We start from the raw sequence: 25,455 nt of genomic DNA, 5'->3' as shown, positions 1-25,455 counted from the left end.
TGGGTTACCCAATATGGCCTCACTGGTACAGATTGCTCCCCGTTAGCCAACTGGTCCCCAAATAGGCTTTGGGGTTTCCAGGGAAACTGGGAACCATAACAGATTGATTTATTTCCAATTCATTCCAATACCTGGAAACTCCTTTTGAAACATCTGTCCTTTCTCTGGTGACTTACTGGTATGAGTCACCCTTATATATTTTAGTATATGTGCTGCCGAAGCGAGCACAAGTCACCCTTATATAGAAGGGGAAAAAAATACATGAAAGCTTCTGTGGGGTAAGAAGAAAAGATGTGCATATTTATCAAGAGGCTAGTAAATATTGATATTTAATCATTGTAACAATTCCATCAGAGGATTGTTTTTCTGTTCATTTACAGCGTGGAAACGGAGGATCAGCAAGGTAAACTGATGTGCTTGGGATGAAACCGAAAGCTCCGGAACTGAAGCATGGGCCCTGTGCCCTAAATGTCACAGGGCCTTAGAGGTATCTTCTCTATCTTGGGGCAGGGTGGAGGGGAGGAGATTTAGATAAGAAGCCTCCCTCAATCCCTACCACCCCCTCCACCTTGGGCAGCCTTTCTAGTCCGGACTTCTGATTACTGGGTGGCCAGTCACTTCATCCTGGCCCACACAGCTGACTGGACCAGCCCTGACACCTTTCCCAGGGCAGCTAATCCATAAGCTGCTGATGGCTTAGTATGTGAAAGGCCACATCCTGCAGGAAGGGTGGTCTTCAGACCAATTGGTACCCCTGGGGCCCGTGAGAGTGTGGGGAAAGAGGCTTGGTAGCAGAAGGACACTGCACGCACCAGGGAAGTTTCACAGAGGCAGTGCCCGGAACAGGGAACCGGGTTGAATATTTACTGCTGTCTGTGCTCTTCATGCTTTCGTACCGCGGACTTTGTAGCTGGGGGAGGTGAAGTAAATCTCTCAGGATTTTCTCAAGTGTCTGTTGATGGCAAAGTTGTGTTTGTCTGAAAACATTTTTATGTTGCCCAGTCTAAAATTCCAGGTGGGCAGTTATTTTGAACACATTGAAGATATTCCACTGTCTTTTTAGCATCATCGTTACGGATGAGATGTCATTTGTCAGTCTGTCGCTCTTTCCTGTCTGTCTGGCTCGGTGATCTTTGTCTTTGGTGTTCTGCAGTTTCACTATCATATGTCTTAGGTGACAGTTTCCTTCATTTAGCCTGCTTGGGACTTGTTTGAATTTCTTAAATCAGTGTATTTGTTTCTGTAATGGTTAATCTTCTGTGTCAACTTGGCTAAGCTATGGGGCCTAACACTAATATAACTGTCTCTGTGAAGGTATCTTGTGATGTGCTCGCTATTTACAATCAGGAGACTTTAAGTAAAGCAGGTTACCCACCAGAATGTGGGTGGGCCTATTCAGTCAGTTGAAGGTGTTAGGAGCCAAAACTTAGGTTTTCTGGAAGAAGAAGGAATCTACCTCAAGACTAACACAGAAATTTTGCCCCAGGTTCTGCCCTGCTGGCCTGCCCTATGAATCTTGGACTCAAGATTGCAAACTCTGGACTTCAATTCTTGCCTGAGTTTCCAGCCTGCCACCCTGCCCTGCATATTTCAGACTTGCCAGTCCCCATGGTCGCGTGAGCCAATCCTCTTCCACCAGAAGAACCATGACTGAAACAGTGTTGGTCAAGTCTAGAACTTCCCGGCTGTTTCCATTTTTTTCTTTAGGGACCCCATTGAGATTTAAGGTTTATTTTCTCACTCTATTTTCTGTTTATTTACCAGTATCGTAGTTTCTATTTCTTCGTTTCTCTGAGTTACAATTTGAATAATTTCTTTAGATTTAGAATTCCAAGTCACTGATTCTTTTGTCAGCTGGGTCTGATTTACTGTTAAACCCATTCCTTGAGTTTTAAATGTGATATATATATGTATTTTTTTTTCCAGAAGTTTTACTTCTTTTTTCACATATGCTTAGGCATTCAGTATAGTGTATTTTCTATATGTCTTTTCAAGTATGCCTTTTATTTCTTAAAAAAATTTTTTTTTAATGTTTATTTATTTTTGAGAGACAGAGAAACAGAACATGAGTGTGGAAGGAGCAGAGAAAGGGAGACACAGAATTGAAAGCAGGCTCCAGGCTCTGAGCTATCAGCACAGAGCCCGACGTGGGGCTCAAACTCACAAGCCGTGAGATACTGACCTGAGCCGGTCGGAGGCTTAACCGACTGAGCCACCAGGTGCCCCTGCTTTTTATTTCTATAAACATATTAAATAGAGTCATTTTATAGTTGTGTCTGGTAATTCCATTATCTGAAGCCCTCTGGGTCTGTTGATGCAACCTGTTGTTTCTGCTAAATATCAATTACGGTGCCTTGTTTCTTTGAATACTTAGTCATTGTTGACTGAAATCTGTTCCTTTTCCTTAACTGTACAAGAATCACTACAAATTAAATTCCCAATCATATTTTCTGTGTGAATTTGGGCTGCAAATTCACATGGGGTTTAGCTCATGATTCCTAATTTTAGGGGTGAATTTTCCTACTTTTTTACCGAGGGCTTGAGGTAGTCAACTTTTCTTGCAGTCTCCTGGGAGAATGTGGGAACGGCTGGGTTTTCTTCTATTTCACCTTCATTATCTCCAAGGGTGTAACTGGCGCTCCAGTTTTAGGGAGGAAGGATTTCTTGATAGACTCCTCACCTGGGTGGATCCTGGGCTTTATCTCCTATTCCTTGGGCTTTGGCAAGATGTGAAACCGAAGCACAGCCAGTCTCACCTGTTTCAAAAAAATCCTTTCAGGGCTCTGCTTACATCTTGAATTTCCACATCCACTCAGTTCCTGGTCCAAGAACGCTTTACCATTTGGGCAGTTCAATGATGCTTCTAACAAATTCTTTTATTCTAGATTTTTAGTTGTTTTAGGTGGAAGGAATAATCCAGATACCCAGATACTCCATGTTATTGGAAACTGAAAAGCCTATATTTTTAAATGTTAAACCTTGCACTTCTGGGGGGTAAACCCCTATCTGTCATAATATATTGCATATATCATGTGCATCTAACAAAACATTGGTGAAAGGAGTTTACTGATATTCTTATTTCTTACATCTTTGTTTCATAGTTGAGAATGTCCTCTAATTTTTTTTCTTATCCTGTCTCTGATTGATTTTTTAAAAATCCTGGTAATACCAGTCTTTAAAATGAGTTGGAAAGTGTTCCCTCCTTGTCTTCTACATCAAGACCCAGAGAGACAGAAAGAGAGAGAGAGAGAGAGAGAGAGAGAGGGAGAGAATGGGACTTGTCCCAAGTTCAGGCCCAGGTCACGACTAAGGTCTCCTGTCCCTGAACTCAGGGCTCCTTCTGAACCCCTCACTGCCACCCAGCCACACAGGGGGCATAGCCTGGTCACCATCTCTGCCCTGGGTGTCCAGGTGAGGAAGGTACTGAGTCAATGAGTGGAAAACAGATGTAGAAATGGGTGGATGGAGATAGATGGATGGATGCGTGGATAGATACATGGGTGAATGGATGATGGATGGACGAAAGGATGGCTACATGGATGGATGGTGGACTTTCCTGACTCTGAGCTCTGTAGCCCGTCACGAAGTAGGTGATTCAGTGCTTACACCCAGCTTAGAGCCACTTCTTGGCCCCATTTTTAACAGCTGGGAGGACCTAACATCTTTTAGCCCAGCTTCCCCACCTGTGCTCTTTAGGCTGTGACCAGAGTGAACGTGCTCAGCATGGAGGTCAGCCCACGGCAAATGCAGGACATCCCATCCTAGACAGCAAGGTCAGGGCTTCCTTACCTGGATTGTGCCAAGGCCCTGGAGCTCAGGCGGAGTGGAGCCTTTGGTGTGTGTGATGGTAAAAGTGGGTTCCTGTCGTCTCTCCTCCCAACTATTGTTGAGATGCCCACCGGCCAAACCTGGTGACTCATGGAGGCGTGGGTCTGTGTTCACTGTGGAGGTGATGTCACGTGGCCTGGGGTCTGGTCCTTGAAGCAGACGACCCCAGAACCTCCTTCCTCCCCATCCTTGAGTGGGGGAAACCCCTTCATCTCTTCCCTGTCAGGTTCTCACTTCTTGCCCCTCCCCTGGCATAATCCAGAGTTTACACTTTTGAAAATAAAACCAGGAAAGGAAGATGCCTTCAGGTAGATTCTACTTCTGCCCTGTGACCTGCACCCTCCAGCCAAGGGGACACGGCAGAAATGACTTCCTGGAACTGGAAAAGAAAAATGGTCTGGGAATGAAATACAAGTAGCACCTCAAGAAGTCACCCTGCCCCACTGGCTCTGCATAGGTTGCAGGACTGGAGCTTCTCGTAAAGGCTTCCCAACTGTGGGCCTCTCTTTCTTCCCGACTCCGCCTTCAGTGATACCACAGTGAGAGCCTGAAATCCAGCGAGCGTGGAAATTGGCAAATGCTACAATTCGGGGAATGCAAAAGACATTTACCAGCACAGCACTGGGCAGGAGCCATGGCTAATAGCAGCAGGGATGGGAAGGGCTATACTGCAATTCAGAGTTGGGATAAAGCCAACAAGAGTCCCTCTTCTTTGTCAAGTTTATTTTATTAAAATATACAGGACTGAATATTTGTGGGCGCTGAGAACAGGAACCACCCTCCCAGGCTGCGCCCAAGGGAGACACTTCTGCCATGCAGACATGCGGCCAGTCCGCATCCCAGCGTGGGAGACAGACCCCTCCTGGTTGGATGTGCAGCCAGTCTGGCCCAAGGCCAAGAGGGGCAGGGGCATGGTGGTGACCCTTTCCTACGGCCCCTTAGAAGCACAGCTACACCAGCTGGGAGGGCTGGGCTGGCGGTGGATGGAGAGGGAGAAGATCCCTGAGCCAGGGAAAGCTGATGCCCTCCTGGAGGAGGGAAGAAAGACACCCCAGTCAAACCGGAGACGGGGTGTCAGTGCAACTCCAAGGGAGAGGACCACCTGTGTGTGGGTGCCAAGGGGTGCCCGCGGCCAAATCAGGCCAGTCTCCACAGCCTCCACCATCCCACCTTTCCTTTGAGGGCCCTGCTCACCCTAGGGCCAGGCCTGAGCAGAGACGGGATGGCAGCCGGTGGAATGTATTGTATGGGAATGTTCCTCGGAAAGGCCCATGCTACCTGGAACTGGGTGCCTTCTTGGGGAGCCCTGGACGGGTGGGAGCAGCTAATCTCTCTCTCCTGCAGGTTTCCGTTGGCCTACCATTCAGCCTCAGGCCCCTCAGCCATCATTCCTGGCTCTGTCTTCAGGCTGACATCAGCCTCCATCCCCAGAGCAGAACCCAGTCAAGGAGAGTCCCTGGGGTTTGTGCTTTTGAATGTTGGTGGGCTGGGCTGGGGATGGGCTTTGAGCCCCCACTGCTCTGAGGCACAGAACTGACCCCCATGCTTCTTCCCCAGGGCTGCCTGTACTGGGGCCACTGCAGCCCAGGCCTCAGCTCACTAGCAGGGCCTGATCTTGGAAAAGCAGAGTGTCCCTGGCTCCCCTTGTGGGCTGCAACCTGAGCCACTCTGGGTGCTTGTGCTTTTTGTAGGGGGCTGCGTGAGCCTGTGTATGGAGGCGTGGCCACACTGCTTCAGGACCCTAACCAGGAAGTGGTAGTGGGGACGCTCATCCAAGCTGGGGGCCAAAGGAGACAGAGGCTGACAGGAAAGGAAGGAGAAGCCCCTTCTCAGGCCTGTTCTGCCACTGGGCTCCTTGGCTCCCAGTCCCCGATCTTTGTGATCTCTTCTCAGGACCTATTAAGACCTTGGGGTTGAACACTCTAGTGCTTGAGGCGAATGGGCAGCCCTACCCACTTCATTCCGACTGAGCTAGGACTGGGGCAAAGGAAAGCTTCTTCCATTTCAGTGGACTCGGCAGACAGTTCCCCTCCGATTCTCCACCAAGAAGCCCAACCCCGGAGCTTGAATATCCCCCTTCCCAGGACGGACAGAAGAGAGTCCATGGGCCCCTTATCACTGGAGTTTGCCCAGCTCAGTGGAGTGGCAGGCATCTGGGACCCCAGGGAAGCGTTTCGAGGAAACAGCAGGCTGTCTCCATCACCACCTCTTTCCTAATCCCCCCTTCCTTGATCCTGCTGCCCCTTCAAGCGTCCTGTGGGGACAGGCATTCTGGGAGTATAGTCAGTGAGCAGGGAGTGGCTGAGGGACAGGAAGGCCAGAGTAGCCCCCGGAGCCTGGCCCATGTATGGTGGGAAAGAAGGGTGGTAGGAGGGAGGGGTGAGGGGGCTCATACCAGAAGGGCCTTTGGAGACTGGAGCCTCCTCTGTCGGGGATCTTGAGCACTTCCCTGGCAGCACCCCATGGCCAGCAGCCTGCAGACACTGCTCTTTCAGTGCCCAGTCCAGAGGCAGCCCTACCCCGCTGGCCTGGGACAGGGACTGGCCGGGGTATGTGGTTCTCATCACCTGGATCCAGCTCCCAGCCAGACTCAGCCCCTCCCTGACCTCTGCCCACCCCCCACCAGCCCAGAGGAATGGGCTGTGTGTGTGTGTGTGTGTGTGTGTATGTGTGTGTCCAGAGCAAACTATTCACTTTTTCAAATATATTAGAAAAAAGTTTCTCATGGAGGCTGCTCCTGGCAGGATTGAGGTTTCTTTGGGGGCAGAGGTGGCAATGGCCACTCAAGTACCCCTCCCCACCGACATGTCCTAGATGACGTTCTCAAATAGCTGCATGGAGCTCATGATGTTCTCATCCTGTGTGGAGAGAGAAGGATGAGAGACCTGGTCAGACCCTGGGTGGGCAGGCCGGGACAGTGCCCAAACTGGTCCTACCTTGAGCAGGTTCTCGCCGGGGACTCGGAACCCTGCGGTGACCACTCTGTCTGTCTCACTGGGTGAAGGGGCGGCTGGTGAGTCACAGCCTGTCTTCAGCCCCACGGCCTGACTGCAAGCCCATCTGGGGGCTGCTGTCTCACTGACAGACAAAGTCCCCTGGCTCTACTCAGATGGAGGCCAGGGGCACCTGAGAGGCCACTCTGGGAGCGACGCAGATGGCTGAGGCCGGTGGAGGCACATGCCACGCTCCCACTCGCGCACAAGGCTGCTCTGCAGACGAAGGTCACCTGCAACGCTGGGGGAGGCTCCAGGCACCTCTCTCACTGCGTGACCCTGTCCGGAGGGCCAACGGCCCAATCATCCTCCTGTTGGCCCACGTCTGTCCCCTCTGGTGTGAGGCACTATAAGGCCGTCTAAGGGATGCTGAGGCCACGGGCTGTGGGTTGTAGGCTGGCATGGAGCAGGTGGCAAAGGGATGGGGCCCAGACGAAAGTGTGCACGTGGAGTTTGGAGGTCGGGAGGAGCTCGGGGACTGGCAGGGGCAGGACCCTGGGTGTCCTCAGCTCCGGATGCCACCTACCTTCTGACAGGTCTCCAGGAACTCATCAATGGTCACCACCCCATCCTTATTCCGGTCCATTTTCTGTAATTCAAGCCACGCCCTCAGTGAGTCTGTGGGTCGCCTCCATCCCGGCCCGTCCCATCTATCTCCTACCCTGGATCCAGGCCACGTAAAGTGCCCTCCCTAGCTACTTCCGTGGCACAGCTGACCTCTCTGGCATCTCCCCAGTCTGTTCCCCACACCCAGCCACTTCCTAGCAGCTTTCCTGGGCTTACACTTCCCAGAACGCATCCCCATGCTCCTCTGACCCCCTCACCTCCCTGACAGGCAGCCAGGGCAGATAGAGCAACTGAGGCACAGGAGGGGCCACCGGCCAACGGGAGGTGGAAGCTTCAGCCCCTTTAGTCCCTATGGACACAGAACAAAGGCACCACAACCCCACTCCTCTTACGGAGTTTTTCTGGAGGAGCTGGGAGAGCTCTTGGAAGGCACCGGAACACTGGCCTGGTATGTCAGTTGCCCTGGAATCTACAAGCCCTGGCTTGCCCTGTGATGAGGTTCAGGGGATCAGGGAGTGGGGGATCCTGACAACCAGGTGGGGGGTGCCGGTTTAACCTCCTTGTGGGGGGAGTGGGGCTCAGAGAGGGGAGTGGCTTGCTTAGGGTTGTCCTAAGAGGAGGAGCCCCCTCCCTCCCCTGGCTGCCCTGCCCCTCCAGGCCCAGGGCTGGAGCACTCACCTGGAAGAACCTCTCCACGTGCTCCAGAGGCGCGTCCTCCCGCAGGATCGGATAGGTGTGGCGGCCCATCATGTCATAGATGGACTTCATGATGGCCAGCATCTCCTGGAGCAGGGCCAGAGGGCCAGGCATGAGCCTGGCTGCGAGGATGTAGGGGGGTACCAGGGCCCCAGGAGAGGGGCTGCCCCAAAGGGCGAAGGCACTGCCAGGGCAGCAGTGAGTGAGCAGGCGGGGTGTTCAAGCTGGAGACAGACGAGCTCACCCCCATCTAGTCTATTCAGTGCAGGCCTCTGATTCTCCAGAAGCTGGAGATAGATTTTGATGTGCCGTCTCCAAAATTTGAAATTGTAGCGACGATTTCATATACAAAAAAAAAAAAATGTTTGGGCAAAACAAAACCTGACTGTAGACCTGTGTGGTGAGGTCCCCCACCTGCCTTAAGGGTCCACACTGCCCCCTTGACTGGGGGGAAGCTGAGGCCCACTCCTCCTCCCCCTGTCCCTAGCTTCTCCAGTTGTGTCTCCCTCAGGACCTCCCTGTGAGAGAGAATGATCTGAGAATACTGGTCGAACCGGTGAGGGGCACACCAGCTCCACAATCCCCTGCACCCCGATGTCCAGGACCAAGCGCCTGGGAGAGGAGGAGAGCCCCCTGGCTGCTGTCCCCTCCAGGATTGAGCTGAGAGCCGTGTCTCTGGACAGGAAAGGGAGACAGGACAGTCAGGGTGGCAGGAGAGTGGAGGAAAGAGGCTGGGAGTGTGGAGCAGTAGAGAGGAAGAGGGGCAGATGGCCACCACCCTCGACCGCCCTGTACCTCTTTGGTGATGTAGCCATCCTTATTAATGTCGTAGAGGTTAAAGGCCCACTTGAGCTTCTCATGAACTGTTCCTCGCAGCAGGATGGAGAGGCCGACCACAAAGTCCTGTGGAGGGAGGGGAGGGTGAGGAGTCTGATGCCCAGATTTTACTTCCGGTTTGCTGTGTGCCTTCACACCTCTATAGGTGAGGAGCCTTCATTACAGAGCAGGCTGATGATGTCCATTAGGTCAACACCTTGTGAGTGTGTGCATGTGTGCGTGTGTGTGCGTGTGTGTGTGTGTGTGTGTGTGCATGTGGTGGGAATGGCATGGTGGCTGGTGCTTATCTTCTCAAATAAAGATATTCAAATACATGGTGTCTTACACCCATTTAATGCACGGCTACTGAAAGAGAAGACCTTGGGTGCTCTTTTAATAAAGGAGAATGTTCTACTTTTAGTTTACCAAGGATCTGCATGTCAAGGTGCTTGAAAACTCATGGCTTAAAAGCTAAACTAATAGTGCTCAGCTTTGGGGTCATGACATACCTGTGTGTTGGAATCACCTCTGAGGTGTGACAGAGAATTTATTACAATGTTATAAGACATAAATGTTCCAGTGGCTTCTGTGTGAAAACTCCAACTGCTCTTAGCAGTTGGTGGAAAAGCAAACCCTCCCTTCCATTTCCCGGAAGGCTTGCAGGTTGAGCCTTCTCTGCCCCACAGGGTCCTCCCAGGTTATTCTGAAAGAAGCAGCAGAGAAGGGCTGTCCTGGAACAGGAAGTGGAGAACGGCAGATTGGGGGCGGGGGGAGGGGCAGGGGCGGGGCAGGCCGTGCACCAAGGGTTTTGGTTACCACTCAAACATAAGATCTTCTGGATCTGAAGAGGCCTGTACGACGAGAAAGAGAGACTAAGGGAAACAGAGGAAAGCAATCTGGAAGAAAGAAAAATTATTCCAGGAGGAAAAAAGACTAACAAAAATGACCAGAAGTGAAGGTTGGAAATCCGGCATCCCTAAAATAAGAATAGGATGCTACAAAAAGGGAATAATTGACAACGAGAAAGAGCTCCTGGGAATTAAAAATACAAAAGCAAAATGACAGACTCAGAAGAGGGTTTGGGAGAGCAAGTGGAATCTTCCATAAAGTTGTGTGAAAAGGCAAAAGAGCTGGAAAACAGAAAAGAGGACAATGAGAGGTCTCCTATAGAGGACACAATGCCCAAGCACCAGGGGCTCCCAGGAGAACTGAGGAAATGGAGGAAAGCAGGTTAGAGAAGACGAAGGACCCCCCTCCCCCTAGGATGGAAGACCGGGAAGCATCCAGGTCCTGCTGAGGCCAAGCACGTGGAAACACATGTGCATGGAAACAGCCCACAGTGTTGCCTGTGGGCACAGGTCATGATGGCATTTCAGTAAACCAGGTGCAAAAAAGAGGATCCTACAAGCTTCCAGAGAGAAAAACAGAACCAAACGGACAACACAAAAGCAGGTCCTGTACACAGGGTCAGGATTGGGCAGGTTTTGCAAGAAGTGAGGCCACCACCGCTGGGAAGGAGGACAGCTTCCCACCATAGCTTTGCTCCCACACAATGTACCGAGCAAGAGGGAGAATAGAACGAAGATGTTTCCAGACATCCACAGGCTCCAAAGTTATCTCCCACATACTCTTTCATAGGAAGCTGCTGGAAGCTGTGCCCCTGAAAAGACAGAATAAAGCAAGGACAAGGGAGATGGAGAATTCCAGAACCAGGAGACCCACCCGGGGGAAAGGGGAGGAGGTGGAGCCAGTTGGAGGCTGAGGAGCGTCCTCGGGGAGATGCCCATTCGTTCATTCGTTCGTTCGTTCGTTCGTTCGTTCCGAGACTGGAGAAAGGCCTGGAGGTGAATTCATGACGAGGTCACAGACCCCGGGCAACTGAAAACCCAGGACCACTGTTAACTGGAGGCAAAATAAGAATGCGCGGAAAAGAAAAACATAATCCGCTCACCAGAAGGCCGAGCGGGGCATCAAATTCACGTCATCAGAGTAAAACCACGGTCCTTGTCCCACCTGAATCCTAGCATTCTGGAAAGCCAGGGGATGGGAAAGGTGTATGCGTATGGGAGACCCAGCTCTCATCCCCACAGCAGAGAGCGGGTGGTCTAAAACTGGGCAGCCAGTGGGGCGCCTGGGTGGCTCAGTCGGTTAAGCTTCCGACTTTGGCTCAGGTCATGATCTCACAGTTCGAGCCCTATGCCGGGCTCTGTGCTGACAGCCCGGAGCTTGGAGCCCGGTTCCAGTCCTTGCAGAAGGATTCTGTGTATCCTTCTCTCTGCCCCTGCCCGACTTGTGCTCTCTCTCTCAAAAACCAATAATAATAACAAAATTTTAACCGGGCAGCCAGGAAGCAGCAACAAGCGTACTGTGCGGACACATGGAGACGAATGGTGCAAATCCCCTAAAGCAGCAGAAGGGGGTTGCCTCCGCAGGTGTGTGGGTGGGTGGTTAACAGCTGGTTTTCCAGAGCACATCCTGTAAATCTACTGGACTCTTAAAGCCTGGTGTGTATAAGTGAAGAAATTGAAAACGTTAAAGGAGAAAGGTGATAGCTCTTACGTGCCCAAGCGTGGGGAATAATCACTGAAGCTCGGGCATGATTTAGTGAGGAGTCGAAGCGTCCCTGAAATCACGTCACTGGGGTCTGACAGGCTCTCCTGGTGGGAGGCAAGGGCATGGAGTCCGACCGGAGGCAGCAGGGAATGGCCCGTTCTAGTGCGGGCCGCCGGAGGGTGCTGGCAACACCATCCCCCCCCCCCCCCGTCTTGTCTGCACACACCCAGGTCTGCCGTGTACAGGCCCTCACGGTCGGCCACAACCGAGGAATGCCTCCGTTCCATGTCCCTAAGCGTGTGGGTATGAGAACAGTGGTGACGGTACCAGGAGGGAGACATGTGGGAATGTCCTCTGGGAGACCATCCATCCTCCCTAGCACACAGACGCCCTCCTGTCCTGCCAGCACACGTTGGAGTACTTGGCAGTTCCAAATGTCCAGCCCCAGGGTGCCTCGGTGGCTCGGTCGGTTAAGCATCCCACCTCTTGATCTCAGCTCGGGTCATGATCTCACGGTTCGTGGGATGGAGCCCCGCACGGGGCCGACAGCGCGGAGTCTGCTTGGAATTCTCTCTCCCCTTCTCTCTCTGTCCCTCTCCCGCTTGCGCCCTCTCTCTCTCTCTCTCTCTCTCTCTCTCACACACACACACACACACACACACACTAAATAAATAAACGTTTATTAATTTCCAGCCCCACACGGCACAATCTCATGTGGAACTGTCACTAGCTGTAACTCCTTGATCTTAACTCCGAGGCATATGACGTCCATCGCGTCCACAGCCCCTGCTCTGCGGCTGTCCCTGAGGCAGAGCGCAGGGAGGCTGAGGGTCTCTGCAGTGGCACAGTGACACAGAGAGGCCTCGGTTTCCAGGCTAAGGCACCCCTGGGTGCACATGAGCGGCATCCAGTAGAGCACACGGGAGGGGCTCAGCCAGAGAGGGGAAGCAGAGATTTGCAGGCATAAGCTAGTAACCATAACTCTGCAGTCGCATGTGGCTTGGCCAGTGAACACAGCACAGGGAGTGGGTTACTGCAGGGGGAGGTAAGGGAGAGGCAGCCGCACCTTCCTCCAGACACGCAACTGGGCCTAACTCTCCAAAGGAGCAGCAGCGTGCTGGTACAATGAGTGGGTCGAATACAAAAGGCCCTGGAAGGCACAGAGGGTTGTGATGCATCGCAATGTACACACGTGGCCCGTGCCTGGGCTGGGGAGGCCAACGCCAGGCTCCCTCCTGTGGGCGAATCCCAGAGGACCCAAGAGGAACAGAGCAGCGGGCAGACCCTGAGGTGGGCCGCGGGACCACTGCTCCCGCTTGGTGAAGATGAGGTTTGCTTGTGTGCTGTTTTGTTCAACTTTAATTAATATGTGTCTTGTCTCTCAAAAATAGAAAAAAAAAAGGTTGGGATCATTGTAACTATCAATAAGCTGACCTGACTTTCTGTTTTCTTAATTTAAAAAAAAAAATTTTTTTTTTAATGTTTATTTATTTTTGAGAGACAGAGCATGAGCGGGGGAGGGGCAGAGGGAGAGGGAGACACAGAATCCGAAGCAGGCTGCAGGCGCTGAGCTGTCTGCACAGAGCCCGACACGGGGCTCGAACTCACAAACCGCGAGATCACGACCTGAGCCGAAGCCGGACACTTAACCGACTGAGCCACCCAAGCGCCCCTCTTAATTTTTTAAGTTTATTCATTTATTTTGAGAGAGAGAGAGACAGCGCAAGTGGGGGAGGGGCAGAGAAAGAGAGAGAGACAGAGACAGAGAGACAGAGAGAGACAGAATCCCAAGCAGGCTCTGCACTGTCACCATGGAGCCCGATGTGGGGCTTGAACTCACAAAACTGTGAGATCGTGACCTGAGCCGAAACCAAGAGTTGGACGCTTAACCGACCGAGCCACCCAGGTGCCCCCTGACTTTCTGTTTTAAGGGCACATTGAAAGATTCAGTCTGAGGCAGCGAGGGGGGTCAAGAGTCACCCCCACTTCTTGAGGTCCTTCCAGCCATGGGGATCCCAACCTGGGGTGCACCCAGGATTAGGGCCTGCTGATTGAAAGGTCCCTGGGGACATAAGTGCCCTCCTCTCTTTCTGAAAAAGCTTTCCTAGAGCAGAACACTGCAGTCAAGAAGGTCCTTAAGATAAACAAACACACCCATATGAAACCGGAGGAAAGGGTTTCATGGCAGAGAAGCAGGCAGGAAGGCCTGGGAGGATGCCACAGATATAGGACCTTTTGAGAAGGTGCCTAGCAGAGGGGCTTCGGCACCAGTGTCCCTAGCCCAGCCACTGACAGCACACCCCACCTGCCTACCACCTTAAAGGGACCACCAGACCCCTCCCTCCGGGGGGCGAGAACAAAGACCACAGGAGGGTGACAGAGACCTTCCTGGCCCCCACCACGCACTGGGCCCCTGGTGAGCTGTTTGATCATCTGATTTCCGAATGAGAAAAACTGTCTCACAGAGCCCTGGCTGGGTCCATTACACGAGTGCTTCTCACACTTTATTCCCAGAACTCTTCGGTGCCCCTTCAAGGATACACGAGAGACTGGTCACAGGGTAGGACAATCAATTTCTCCTGCGTGCCCTGGTAATGCTGGGGTTTTTACTGTGTGCAGGTATTCCTTTAAAATAAAAAAGATGACGACACTGTAGGTTTACACAGGCACTAGCCCCAAGAGTGTGGCCAGGAGAGGGTGGGGCCCCTGTGGTCACAGGGCAAGGCTGTGGCCTTGGGCCACCCCACCCGGTCTGCCCCTGTGTCAATGTGCCGGCTGGCTGGCGGCATAAAAATAAACTGAGCAGCATTACCGACAGGTTATTATTACACCCCGGCTCGTCCAGGGGCTTTCTGAGCCCGGCCCGCTCGTTCCTCTGCTTTCCTGTCAGCTGCCCTTGGCCCTGGAAGCCGAGCAGGGTGGTTATCGATCAGGCCCAGCTCTCAGCAAGGTTCTCCTCTCCAAAGAGGTTTCAGCTTTTCGCCTGCAGCTATTTTTGGGGCCTGGGCTCCACAGACGGGGCCTCTCTCAAATGGTCCCGTGTGGCCGGCCTAGGTGCCGCCCACGTCTCTGCCCGCCCCACAGAGCCTGGCAGGGCCCTCCTGGGGGGCAGGTGTCACTCACCAAGCTAGCTCAGGCTGGGTGCTCCCCCTGTTTTGTGGCAAGGGATAGATTCTGGGGCTGGGCGCCTGCAACCCCCACTATTAGCACGGACCCCAGAGTTAATCCTTGCCCCCTTTTCAAATGCTAATTCACGTGTGCCTTAGAAGCTCCCTGGGCTTGGCAGCCCTGGAATGGAAGCAAAGGCTGAATGAGAATAGAGTGGCCAGACTGTCCCTAACTTCAGCGAGGCCCAGGGCCAACCGGGCACAGTCCACCCATTCTCTGGCTGACACACTGGATCGTTTACACCCAGGATCATGTCTGGGCCACTGAAAGGCCCGAGAGGGTGGCACCCGGGCAGGGAGATCGCCCGCCCCCACTGTGGGCTAGAGGGGCAGGGGGTGTGGGAGGGGGCAACGGGGACCTACCTCAAAGCGGATGGCCCCATTCCCATCGGCGTCGAAGGCGTTGAAGAGGAAGTGTGCATAAGTGGTGGCATCTGGGGAGAGCAAGGGCAAGGGCTGGGGTGTGTTGCCATTCCGGGGCTGGAGTGCCCCACCTTTCCAAGAGGATAGAGGCAGCTCCAGGCTGCAGGCAAAGGGTGGAGGCAAGGATCCCTTCCCCTTTAAAGGTGACACCCACTGTTTGTAGAGGTGCCATGGAGGGCGGGCGGGGAGGGTTGGGAAGAGCCAGGGGGACTGGCCTCAGACTCACCTCCCTGAGGGAAGAACTGTGAGTAAATGAGTTTGAAGGTGTCTTCATCCACCAGGCCCGTGGGACACTCCTGCAGCAGGAAGCCACCCCCTCAGTGACCTCAGCCATCCCTAGCGCACCCCCCCACCCCCCGCCCAAACTCCACAGGGTCTGGCCTTGCCCCTCCCTCTGGGGATACCTGCTGCTTGAGATACTGCTGGGCTCTACTGAGGCCCGAGCTGGGAAAAGCCTGGCGGTGGGGCAGGGTGATGCAGGCGGGGGGTGAGTGGGAGGGTGGCGGGTTGTCCCTTCATGCCAAGTTGGTCCCTCCCTATGCTCCTCCCCTCTGCCAGCATCAGAGACACACAGCATGGAAGATGGTGCCTTCAGAATACTGATTCTGGGACTTGGCCCACACCCAGACAGCTCTCCCACAAAACAAGAGACCCATCAAGGCCCCTGGGATATTTGCTGTGCCCTGGGGAAGTTTTTAGAAGGTGCCCCTGGGCCAGGGTCTCTCCTGCCTGGAGCTTGGGCCAGGAGGGCTAGGTGGGTCCGGGCCTCTCCCAAGGGGATGGGGGGCACTCACGTTCTTGAAGCCCCTGTAGAGGGACTGTAGCTCCTTCTTGGTGAACTTGGTCTGTGCCTGCAGCTGGTCCAGTCCCTCTGGCTGGTGGCGCACTGTAGACAGCTCTAGCTCACTGTCGCTGCTGTCTGGAAGGAGACACAGACCCCGGAGGGTGGAACAAATGCCCTTGCTCCTTCTGTTGCTCTATTGTGGGCACCAGGCCATGGGCTAAAGTAGAGGTGGAGGAACTCTCCTTACATGACTACCAGGTATGGCCCCACGGGCTGTGCACTGCACAAAAGGTGGGGCTATGGGGGAATGACATTCTCAGGAGTTGTGTCTCATGGCTGCTCTGCTGCTTTGCTCCTCACATAGAGTTAGCTCTCCCCACTTGCCTCACCTCGAGCATGTCCACCCTCTCAGCCACGTGTGGGATGGGGGGGGGGGGGGCAGGAGCTGGTCTGATCCTAGAGAGACACTGAACAAAGGGAGATGGGAGGGAAAAAAGACAGCAAGACAAGCTCAAAGGACCTTCAGGCTTCAAGACCCAATTCCTGGACCACCTCCTCCATGCTGCCCTCCCTGATTTCCCCCCAGGAATGGGGAGGTCACCCCCTTGGCCCATCTAGCCTAACATGCTGCTCATTGGCTGTATTTGGTGTGAAGCTGTCATTCACACCTGGGTAGGAGGTCAGATCTCAAGGGCCCATAGGGCAGGGACCAGACCTAGCCTTTAATAATAACATCAAAATGTTAATTAACCATGGTTACCTTTGGGGGGGGGGGTGCGGAGGTAAATTTCAGGTGATCTTTACTTTTTTATTTATGATTTTTTTTTTACATTTTTCTAACATCCTTTGATATGGCATGCATCACTCTTACAACACAAAATAAAGCTACAGACAAAACAGCACTGAGCACCTACACCTTGCTGAGCAGCATGCTCACATAATTACAGAACTTTTCACCGAAACGAAAAGCAAGATCCCCACCCACTGCACTGTCAGCATCCCTGGCCTCCCCTGGCATCTTGCAAAGCAAAATGGTAAGCCCACGACGATCTCATAAGCTGCTTGCTTGTTCCCACTGCAGGGTAAGGGCTGCGAGCCTCCCTGAACTGCCCACCCTGTGCCCGCAGAGCCTAGTGCAGTGCCAGACATGGAATACTGCTAACGGGAGCACCCTGAGCCCTGTGCTGGGCTGCCCCATTCTGGGCCTCTCCCATGAGTACTGCTGGCTCCCACTGAGGGCCACCGTGCCCTGCAAAGGTGCCCAGCAATCAGGCTGTTGCCTTGGTCCATGCACATGCCTGATCTCCAGGATAACCATTTCATACCTTCCGTCTGTTTAAATTCCCAGTGCCTCCTGCCCCATCCTTACTCTCAGGATGCTTCCTACATCCCTGAGAAAACAGAAGCCACAGAAGAAAATTTCTCCCCACATCTACCGGTCTACCTGTATTGGCCTAAACATCCTCTTTCCCTCCTCCTCTGGGAACCACTGTCCTGGTTCCTGGCCAAGGCAAACCCTTCCGCGTGCACAGTAGGTCCCAGACCCTCTCACTGTCTCAAGCACGTGACTGCCGCAAGTTTCCCCACTGTTTCCTCTTTACCCATCATCTTTTTTTCCTCTCCCTTCTGGATCATTCCCTTCACCATGTGGACATACTGTTGAATCTGGCAATCCTCCGTCAAGTTTAGTATCGGTAAATTTTGGAAGCCAGCGATTCTACTCGGAATAAACATCCCAAACAGGATCTCAGCCAGCTAAGGGGACTGTACATTGACGTTCACGGCAATAGTATCTTTGATCGGGGAGTTGGAGGCCATCACAGGCAGGACGGGTGGGCACAAAATGGGGGATGCACACACGGCAAGGCGAGCCATGCAGTGCGTTAAAGGGACACACAGCAGCATAAATAGATGTTAAAAATTGGTTGCTTACTTCAACTAAGAGGTAGGCATTTCAGAATGGATGAAAAAGCCAGACCTGACTATGTGCTACTTACAAAAAGGATACCTTAAGTCAAAGCCACAGATGTAAAGTAAAAGAGTGGAAAGGAATACGAAACCTGGTGTGGCTCTATTAATGACGGACAAAGTAGACTTCAAGGCAAAGGGTACTACTAGAGGCAAAGAGGAACGTTTTATAATGATATGAGGATTAATTCATCAAGAAGATAGTGCAATATAAAATATATACATATACCTAGCAACAACTTTAAAATGCCTGAAACAAAAACATTCAAAACTAAAAGGGCGATACAGATAAACCACAATTTCAATTGGAGTATTTAACACCCTTTTCCAGTAAATGGTACCATAAGTAAACATACAAAAGATGTGAAAGACATTCTCAACCAATTTGATCAAATTAATATTTATAGAACCTTCTGCCCAACAACTGTAGAGTACATATTCTTTTCGGGAGCACATTCTGTGGTTACTAAGACAGACCAGATGCTGGAATAAAAAGCAAAATTCTGACCACAATGGTATTAAATCGAGATCCCCCCAAAAAAACAAGAACAATAAAAAAAAATCCCAAACGTTTGGAAATTAAACAACACACTTCTAATGAACTCAAACATCAGAGAAGGAAAATCACAAGGTGAGTTTTGAAATATTTTGCACTGAATGATAACGAAAATACAGCAAACCAAAAATTTCTGGATGCAGATAAATCCGTGTTTAGAGGGAAAGTTATAGTTTTATGTTACTTTATTAGAAAAGAAGATAGGTCTAAAGTCAATGATAGAAACTTCTAGATCTAAGTTTTTCAGAATCCAGGAAAAGAAGAGCAAATTAAGCTCAAGGTTATTAGAAGAAAGGATATAATAAAAATAAGAGTAAAAATCATTGAAAAAAAAACAGAGAAACATGGAGGAAAAACCAATAAAGTTATTAAGAAACCCAGTAAGTGAGTCATAGACTAGGAAGCTTTATGGCCTGGATTTAGGCAAAGAGTTCTTAGACATGACACCAATAGCATGATCCATAAAAGAAAAGTTGATAAACTGTACTTTTTAATAACAACTAAAACTTTTGCTCAACAAGAGATACTGTGAAATAAAAAGGTAAACTCCAGACTGGGAGAAAATATTTACGAAGCATATATCTGATGAAGGATATCCAGATTATGTGAAGAACTCTCGAAACTCAACAGTAAGAAAACAACTCAAGTTGGTAAGTGGGCAAAGACTTGGTCAAACACTTCACCATAGAGGACATACCGATGGCAAATAATCCCATAAAAAGGTGTCGAACACCACTGGCGATTGTGGAAATACAATTTAAAACCACAAGGAAATACTACTCCACGCCTCTTTTTTTTTTAATGTTTATTCATTTTTGAAAGACAGAGAGAGACAGAGCACAATAACTTTTACGCAAACGTTTAGAGCAACTTCATTGACAGTCACCCAAAGCTGGAAATAACCCAAATGTCCTTCAACCAGGGAGTGGATACATCATCTGTGGTACATTCACCCAGTGGAATATCACTCAGCAATAAAAGTAAACAAGCTATTGATATACGCAGCAGCATGAATGAACCTCGAGTGCATTAGCAAGTGAACTAATCCAGACTCGAGAGGCTGGTTAATGTATGACATCTGGAAAAGACAAAATTATGCAAATCACGGGGAATGACAATATATCAGTGGCTACTAAGGGCTATGGAGCAAGGGACGTGTTAATGACAAAAAAAAAAAGGCAGCCTTAGAGAATTTTTTGTGGGGATAGAATTGTTCTATATCTTGATTGTGGTAGTGGTTACATTATTATGCATTTGTCAAAATTCGTAGAACTAGGCACCAATAAAGGGGACCTATATGTAGAGTAGAAACATATTAAATAAAAACTAGATAATTGCCTACAGGAGAAGGACATGTGATAAAAGGGAAAAAAGATAGCAAAATGAAAGACGGGTTCTCTTTTTTTAAAGGAGGTTTCTCACCCAGCGCAGAGCTCAATGCCCAGTACAGACCCCAAAGCAGGGCTCATGACCCTGAGATCAAGACCTGAGCTGAGATCAGGCGGCAGATGCTTAACTGACTGAGAGGGGTTTTAAATAGGTCAAGACTGGGGAGCCTGGGTGGCTCAGTTGGTTAAGCGTCCGACTTCAGCCCAGGTCATGATCTTGCGACCGGTGAGTTTGAGACCCGTGTCGAGCTCTGTGCTGACAGCTCTGAGCCTGGAGCTTGCTTCGAATTCTGTGTCTCCCTCTCTCTCTGCCCCCTCCCCGCTCACACACACACACACACTCTCTCTCTCTCTCAAAAATAAAGATTAAAAAAATTTTTTTTAAATAAACATTAAAAAAATTTAAATGGGCCAAGACTGGTAATGTCCCATGAACATTACCATGACTGGTAATGGCCCCTATGGGCCAAAAAATAAAAACAAAACAAATATCCTAAATTTGTTGCTATTTCTTCCACTGAATAAAAAGCAAGAAAACAAAACTTCCTCGAACCTTACCATCCCCTCCAGCTATTTCTTTTTTCTCTTCTTCTTTAACTCTTGGTCTTTACTTCCTCTCCTAGTCTCCCCTGAATGAACTTACTCCTAGGGGGCATTTACCCCACCACTCCATACAAACTGCTTTTCTGAAGAATCACCCGAGACCCATGTTACTAGTCCAGTAATCTTCACTCCTCAATCACACAAGGATCGTACAAGAATGAAAATTACAGTGACAATATGGCTGGACCTTGAGGACATTATGCTAAGTGAAATAAGTTAGGCATAGAAAGACAAATACTGTATGGTCTCACTTATACGTGGAATGTAAAAAAAAGAAACTACATTTATAGGTACAGAGAGTAGATTGGTGGTTGCCGGGGCTGAGGGATAGGGGAAATGAAGAGATGTTGGTCAAAGGGTATAAACTTCCAGTTATCAAATGAGTAAGTTCTGGGGATCCGATGTATAGCGTGTAGACTCTAGTTAACAATACTGTGTTGTATACTTGAAAGTTGCTAAGATAACGGATCTTAAATGTTCTACTGCCACCACACATATGCACGCATGTGCACGCGCGCGCATGCACACACACACACACGCACACACACACAAAGGGTAATTATGTGACATGATGGATGCATTAATTAACCTTATTATACCAATCATCTCATAAATTTACGCAATGGTATATGTCAATTATATCTCAGTAAAGCTGGGAAAACAAACGAAAATTACATGCCCATTTCACTTTTGAATGTAGATATAAAACCTTACAATTTTTTTTACATTTATTTATTTTTGAGAGACAGAGACAGAGCACAAGTGGGGGAGAGGCATAGAGAGAATGAGACACAGAATCTGAGGCAGGCTCCAGGCTCTGAACTGTCAGCACAAAGCCTGACATGGGGCTCGAACTCATGAACCTGTGAGATCATGACCTGAGCTGAAGTCAGATGCTTAACTGACAGAGCCACCCAGGCACCCTGAATGTAGATATAAAACCTTAAACAAAATGTTAGCTAACTGAATCCAACGGTACTAAAAAAAAAAAATTACATCACGATCAAGAAGGTTTTATCTGGGGGCGCCTGGGTGGCTCATTCGGTTAAGTGCCCAACTTCAGCTCAAATCATGATCTCACAGTTCATGAATTTGAACCCCACATCAGGCTGTCTGCTGTCAGGGCACAGCCGGCTTCAGATCCTCCGTCCCGCTTCTCTCTGCCCCTCCCCCACTGTGTTCCCCCTCCCCCTTTCAAAAATAAACATTAAAAAAAATAAGGTTTGGAGTGTCGGGGTGGTTCAGTCAGGTAAGCTTCTGACTTTGGCTCAGGTCATGATCTCACGGTTCGTGAGTTCCAGATCCATGCTGGGCTCTGTGCTGACAGCTGGGAGCCAGGACCTGCTTCAGATTCTGTGTCTCCCTCTCTCTCTGCCCCTCCCCCCACTTGCATTCTGTCTCTCTCTCTCAAAAATAAATAAACATTAAAAAATTTTAAATAAAAAATTTAAAAAGTTGAAAAAAAGGTTTTATCTGTAAGAGTATACAGAGGGAAAATCATATGATAACCTTAATACAGAAAAGGCATTTGATAAACATCCACATCTATTTATAATTAAACAAACACTTTAAGCAAACTAGGATAGAAGGGATAACTTGATGCAGCTTATATCTGCAAATAACATATTTATTTACAGAAAATATTAGATTTAATGGCAAAGACTTAGATGAATTCCCTTTAAGATTTGGGACAAGCCAAAGTTGGACACAATTACCACTAATTGATATCCTGCCAGTGTTCTAAGGAAATTTCAAAAAAGAAAGAAACAATTTAAGAATTGGGAAGTAAAGGATAAAACTAACATTACTTGTAGATGTTCGGTCCCTACAGGGACAAAAAAATCAATATACATGAGAGTTTAGTAAGGTTGCCAGATACAAGATTAATTTACAAAAATCAATAGCAATTTTCTACACCAGTAATAACCACCTAGAAAATATAATTAAAAATATAACATTCATGGGGCACCTGGGTGGCCCAGTCAGTTAAGCATTCGACTCTTGATTTCGGCTCAGGTCATGATCTTATGGTTCGTGAGTTCGAGCCCCACATTGGGCTCTGTGCTAACAGGGTGGAGCCTGCTAGGTGATTCTCTCTCCCTCTCTCTTTGCCCCTCCCTCACACATACTCTTTCTCTCTCTCTCTCTGAGAAATAAATAATAAAACACTTAAAATAGACATATATAACATTCATAACAGCAATAAAAACTCAAAAGTATCTAAGTAGTAACCAAAACTCAAAGGACTTCTACATGGAAAGGTAACCTGAACAAATGAGACATTCCATTTTGGATAGGACCGTATAACATGAAGACACTCTTTCTCCCCCAAAGTTATCTACAAATTCAACACAATTCCAATTAAAAATCCAGTTGGACTTTTTGAGGACCCCAATAGACTTACTCTGAAACATACATGGAGGAATAAACATCCATAAAAATCTAGAAAGGAAGAGTAAAAAGGGAATTTTTCCCATTAAATGCTAATATACAGTCACAGTCACTGTAATAAAGTTGTGTGGTTGGTACAAGAACAGACAAACACACCAAAAAAAACCAGACCCAGCGAGCTCAAAAAAGAGATGGAGGTATAGCAGGAACTTCACAGATTTGTGGAAGGGTCACATAGTTTAGTAGGTGGTTTTAGGAAAACTGGCCCAGCGCAGAAATCTGGATCCCATTCTCATAGCACGTGCAAAAATGGGCTCCAGATGAACGAAAGAGCCAAACGTCAAAGATAAGCTATTGCGTTAAAATGTGAAAGAATCTCTTGCTATCCTAAGGATGGGGAAAGATTTCTTAAGACTTCCAAAGTTCAAAAACCAGAAAGGAAAATAAAAAGTGGATGAATTCGATCACATCGAAATGAAAGATTTCTGTTTTAAAAAGGGCCCCGTGGCTGGTTAGAGACAACTCAACAGAATGGACGAAGACAGCGTACAGTGTTTAAAAAAACAAACAAACAAACAAACAAACAAACAAACAAACAACGAAAAAAGAATATCTGGAATAGATAATCATCAAAAAAGGAAACTGGAAAGATGAATATATGAACGATGGCTCAACCTTATTAAATGCAAATTACATTGAGAATGCAACAGCTAGATTGGCAGGAAATAATAACAATGAAATAAGAAAGCTGGCCAATCCTTAAAAGCTGGCTAGGGAGAGAACAGAGGTCAATGGGAATTTTTAAGCATGCTTGTGAGCAGCTAACCGGTACACGCACACACTGTGGGGGGCGGGGGTTATTTGCATTTTCATGCTAAGGCTGCATACATCTGCATACCCTAGGGGGCAGTAACCCTCCCCTAGGTACTTGTGCTTGAAAAATAAGAGTGCAGCCACCCCAGTGTTCTACCATAACAATAGCTTGGGGGCACCTGACTGGCTCAGTCAGTTGGGCATCCGACTTCGGTTCGGATCATGATCTCACAGTTCATGAGTTTGAGCCCCGCATCTGGCTCTGTGTGGACAGCTCAGAGCCTGGAGCCTGCTTCAGATTCTGTGTCTTCCTCTCCCTCTGCCCCTCCCCTGCTCTCTCTCTAAAAATAAATAAACATTAAAAAAAAATAGCTTGAATTGACCGCAGGCCCACTGACAATAGAGCAGATAAATAGATTGTGGGGCATCCACTGGATGAAATGAACTAGAACACATGGCAATGTGGACGAGTTAGAAACATACTGTTAGATGAAAAACCAGTCCTACGAGACCAGTATGATTCCATTTCTTATAAAATTCAAAACCAAGAATAGCCAAACAATTTGTAGGGATACGTAAGAGATAAAATGATAAATAAGAATGAAAATCCAGGAACGACAAGTGCAAATCTGGCTGGTGGTAACCCCTGGGGAGGAAGAAGAGAAAGTCAAGAGAGGGGCAGGCTGGTGATGTTCTAGTTGGGACAGCGGAGGTGTGTGTGGGGTGGGCAGGATAGGCTCATTGGTGTTTACTATTATTTTAATGCACATATAAAACACATATTTGAATTTAATAGAGATTAAAGTGTTAAAAGTAATTAGGGTCCCCAGAACGAGAGAAAATGAGAGAGGGAACACTACAGTGTCCCAACTCTATATGGCAGCCTTACAAAACACAGCTGGTCTGGACCAAACAGGACACTTGGAAGATAAGAAAAAGACAGTAGTCCCCAAAGAAATGACCAACGAATACAGACGGGCAAGTTAGAGATGAGCAAACTGAAGAGGCTAATAGATATGCAAAGAGGTGGTCAAAATCATTAGTATGATGTTGGGATGAGCACTCGGTGTTGTGTGGAAACCAATTCGACGATAAATTTCATGTTAAAACAAAAACAAAAACAAAATTGGTATGAAAAATGCGTCTGAGAGCAACGAGGAAACAATGTTACACTCATTAAATCTGCAGCATCGAAGAGCTACTTTAAAAATCAAGACTCAGTTGGGGAAGGAGGGCTAACTTTTCCTGGGCCTCCAGACTCCAGTAGCGGGCAGACTCCGGCCTGTCATCTGCACTTGGATGTCTAGGAGCTTCTCAGATGGAGCATTTCCAAACTGAGCTCTTGATCTTTCCTCTCCCCAACCTTCAGCCACAGCCTTCCCCAGCTCGGGGGACAGAGACTCCATCCTGTCGAGTGCTTGGGCCAAAACTCTGGGCATAGATCTTCCTCCCAGCACTCAATCCACGTGCATGGCCAGCCAGCTCTAACTCTCCACGTACATCTCGCCTCTGACCCCTTCTCCCGCATCCGCTGCTCCCACCCCGGCCCAGGGCTCCGGCTTCTCTCCAGGCATGTTGCCCTCCTTCTGCCTTGGGTCCATAGGTCTAGTTTTCAAATAGTGCTGAAGGAAGCTGCTGAAAACATATCCTTGTGTATTCCTCTGTTCAGCAACCTCCCCCAAGCTCCGAATATAAAAACCAAAGCCCTTAAATGGCCAATAAATGTGCCCCCACCCCCAGCTCTGACCTCATCACCCAGGTCTCTGCCTTTGCTCCCTCTGCTTCAGCCATTCTGGCCCCCTTGTGCCCTTCAAGCCCCCCGGGCACCCTTCCTCTGCAGGGCCCCCACTTGCTCTTCTCTCTGGCTCTACTGCTTTTCCCTCGGAACCCACACCTGCTTCAGGCATCT

General features: G+C 49.4%; 1 protein-coding gene across 3 annotated transcripts in view; it reads right to left on the bottom strand.

Annotated features, from left to right (window-relative positions):
* Positions 1-6,517: 6,517 nt before the first annotated feature.
* Positions 6,518-25,455, bottom strand: part of KCNIP3 (potassium voltage-gated channel interacting protein 3) — an 87,595-nt gene continuing 68,657 nt past the window's right edge. For 2 of the 3 annotated variants that reach the window (XM_042933102.1, XM_042933104.1), the window contains 7 exons: positions 15,838-15,962; positions 15,270-15,339; positions 14,984-15,054; positions 8,880-8,987; positions 8,067-8,171; positions 7,348-7,410; positions 6,518-6,686 (listed from right to left, as the gene is read on the bottom strand). In XM_042933102.1, the coding sequence (XP_042789036.1) occupies positions 6,639-6,686; positions 7,348-7,410; positions 8,067-8,171; positions 8,880-8,987; positions 14,984-15,054; positions 15,270-15,339; positions 15,838-15,962 (590 nt within the window). In that variant the 3' untranslated portion in view covers positions 6,518-6,638. Of the gene's footprint in view, positions 6,687-7,347; positions 7,411-8,066; positions 8,172-8,234; positions 8,988-14,983; positions 15,055-15,269; positions 15,340-15,837; positions 15,963-25,455 lie in introns of those variants that run through there. The other variant, XM_042933103.1, reaches the window with a different exon arrangement.

This window comes from Panthera leo, chromosome A3, assembly GCF_018350215.1.
Source record: "Panthera leo isolate Ple1 chromosome A3, P.leo_Ple1_pat1.1, whole genome shotgun sequence".
In the NCBI taxonomy this organism is placed as follows: Eukaryota; Metazoa; Chordata; class Mammalia; order Carnivora; family Felidae; genus Panthera; species Panthera leo.
The sequence above is the reverse complement of the archived record's forward strand: the minus strand, read 5'-3'. Positions and strand labels throughout refer to the sequence as shown.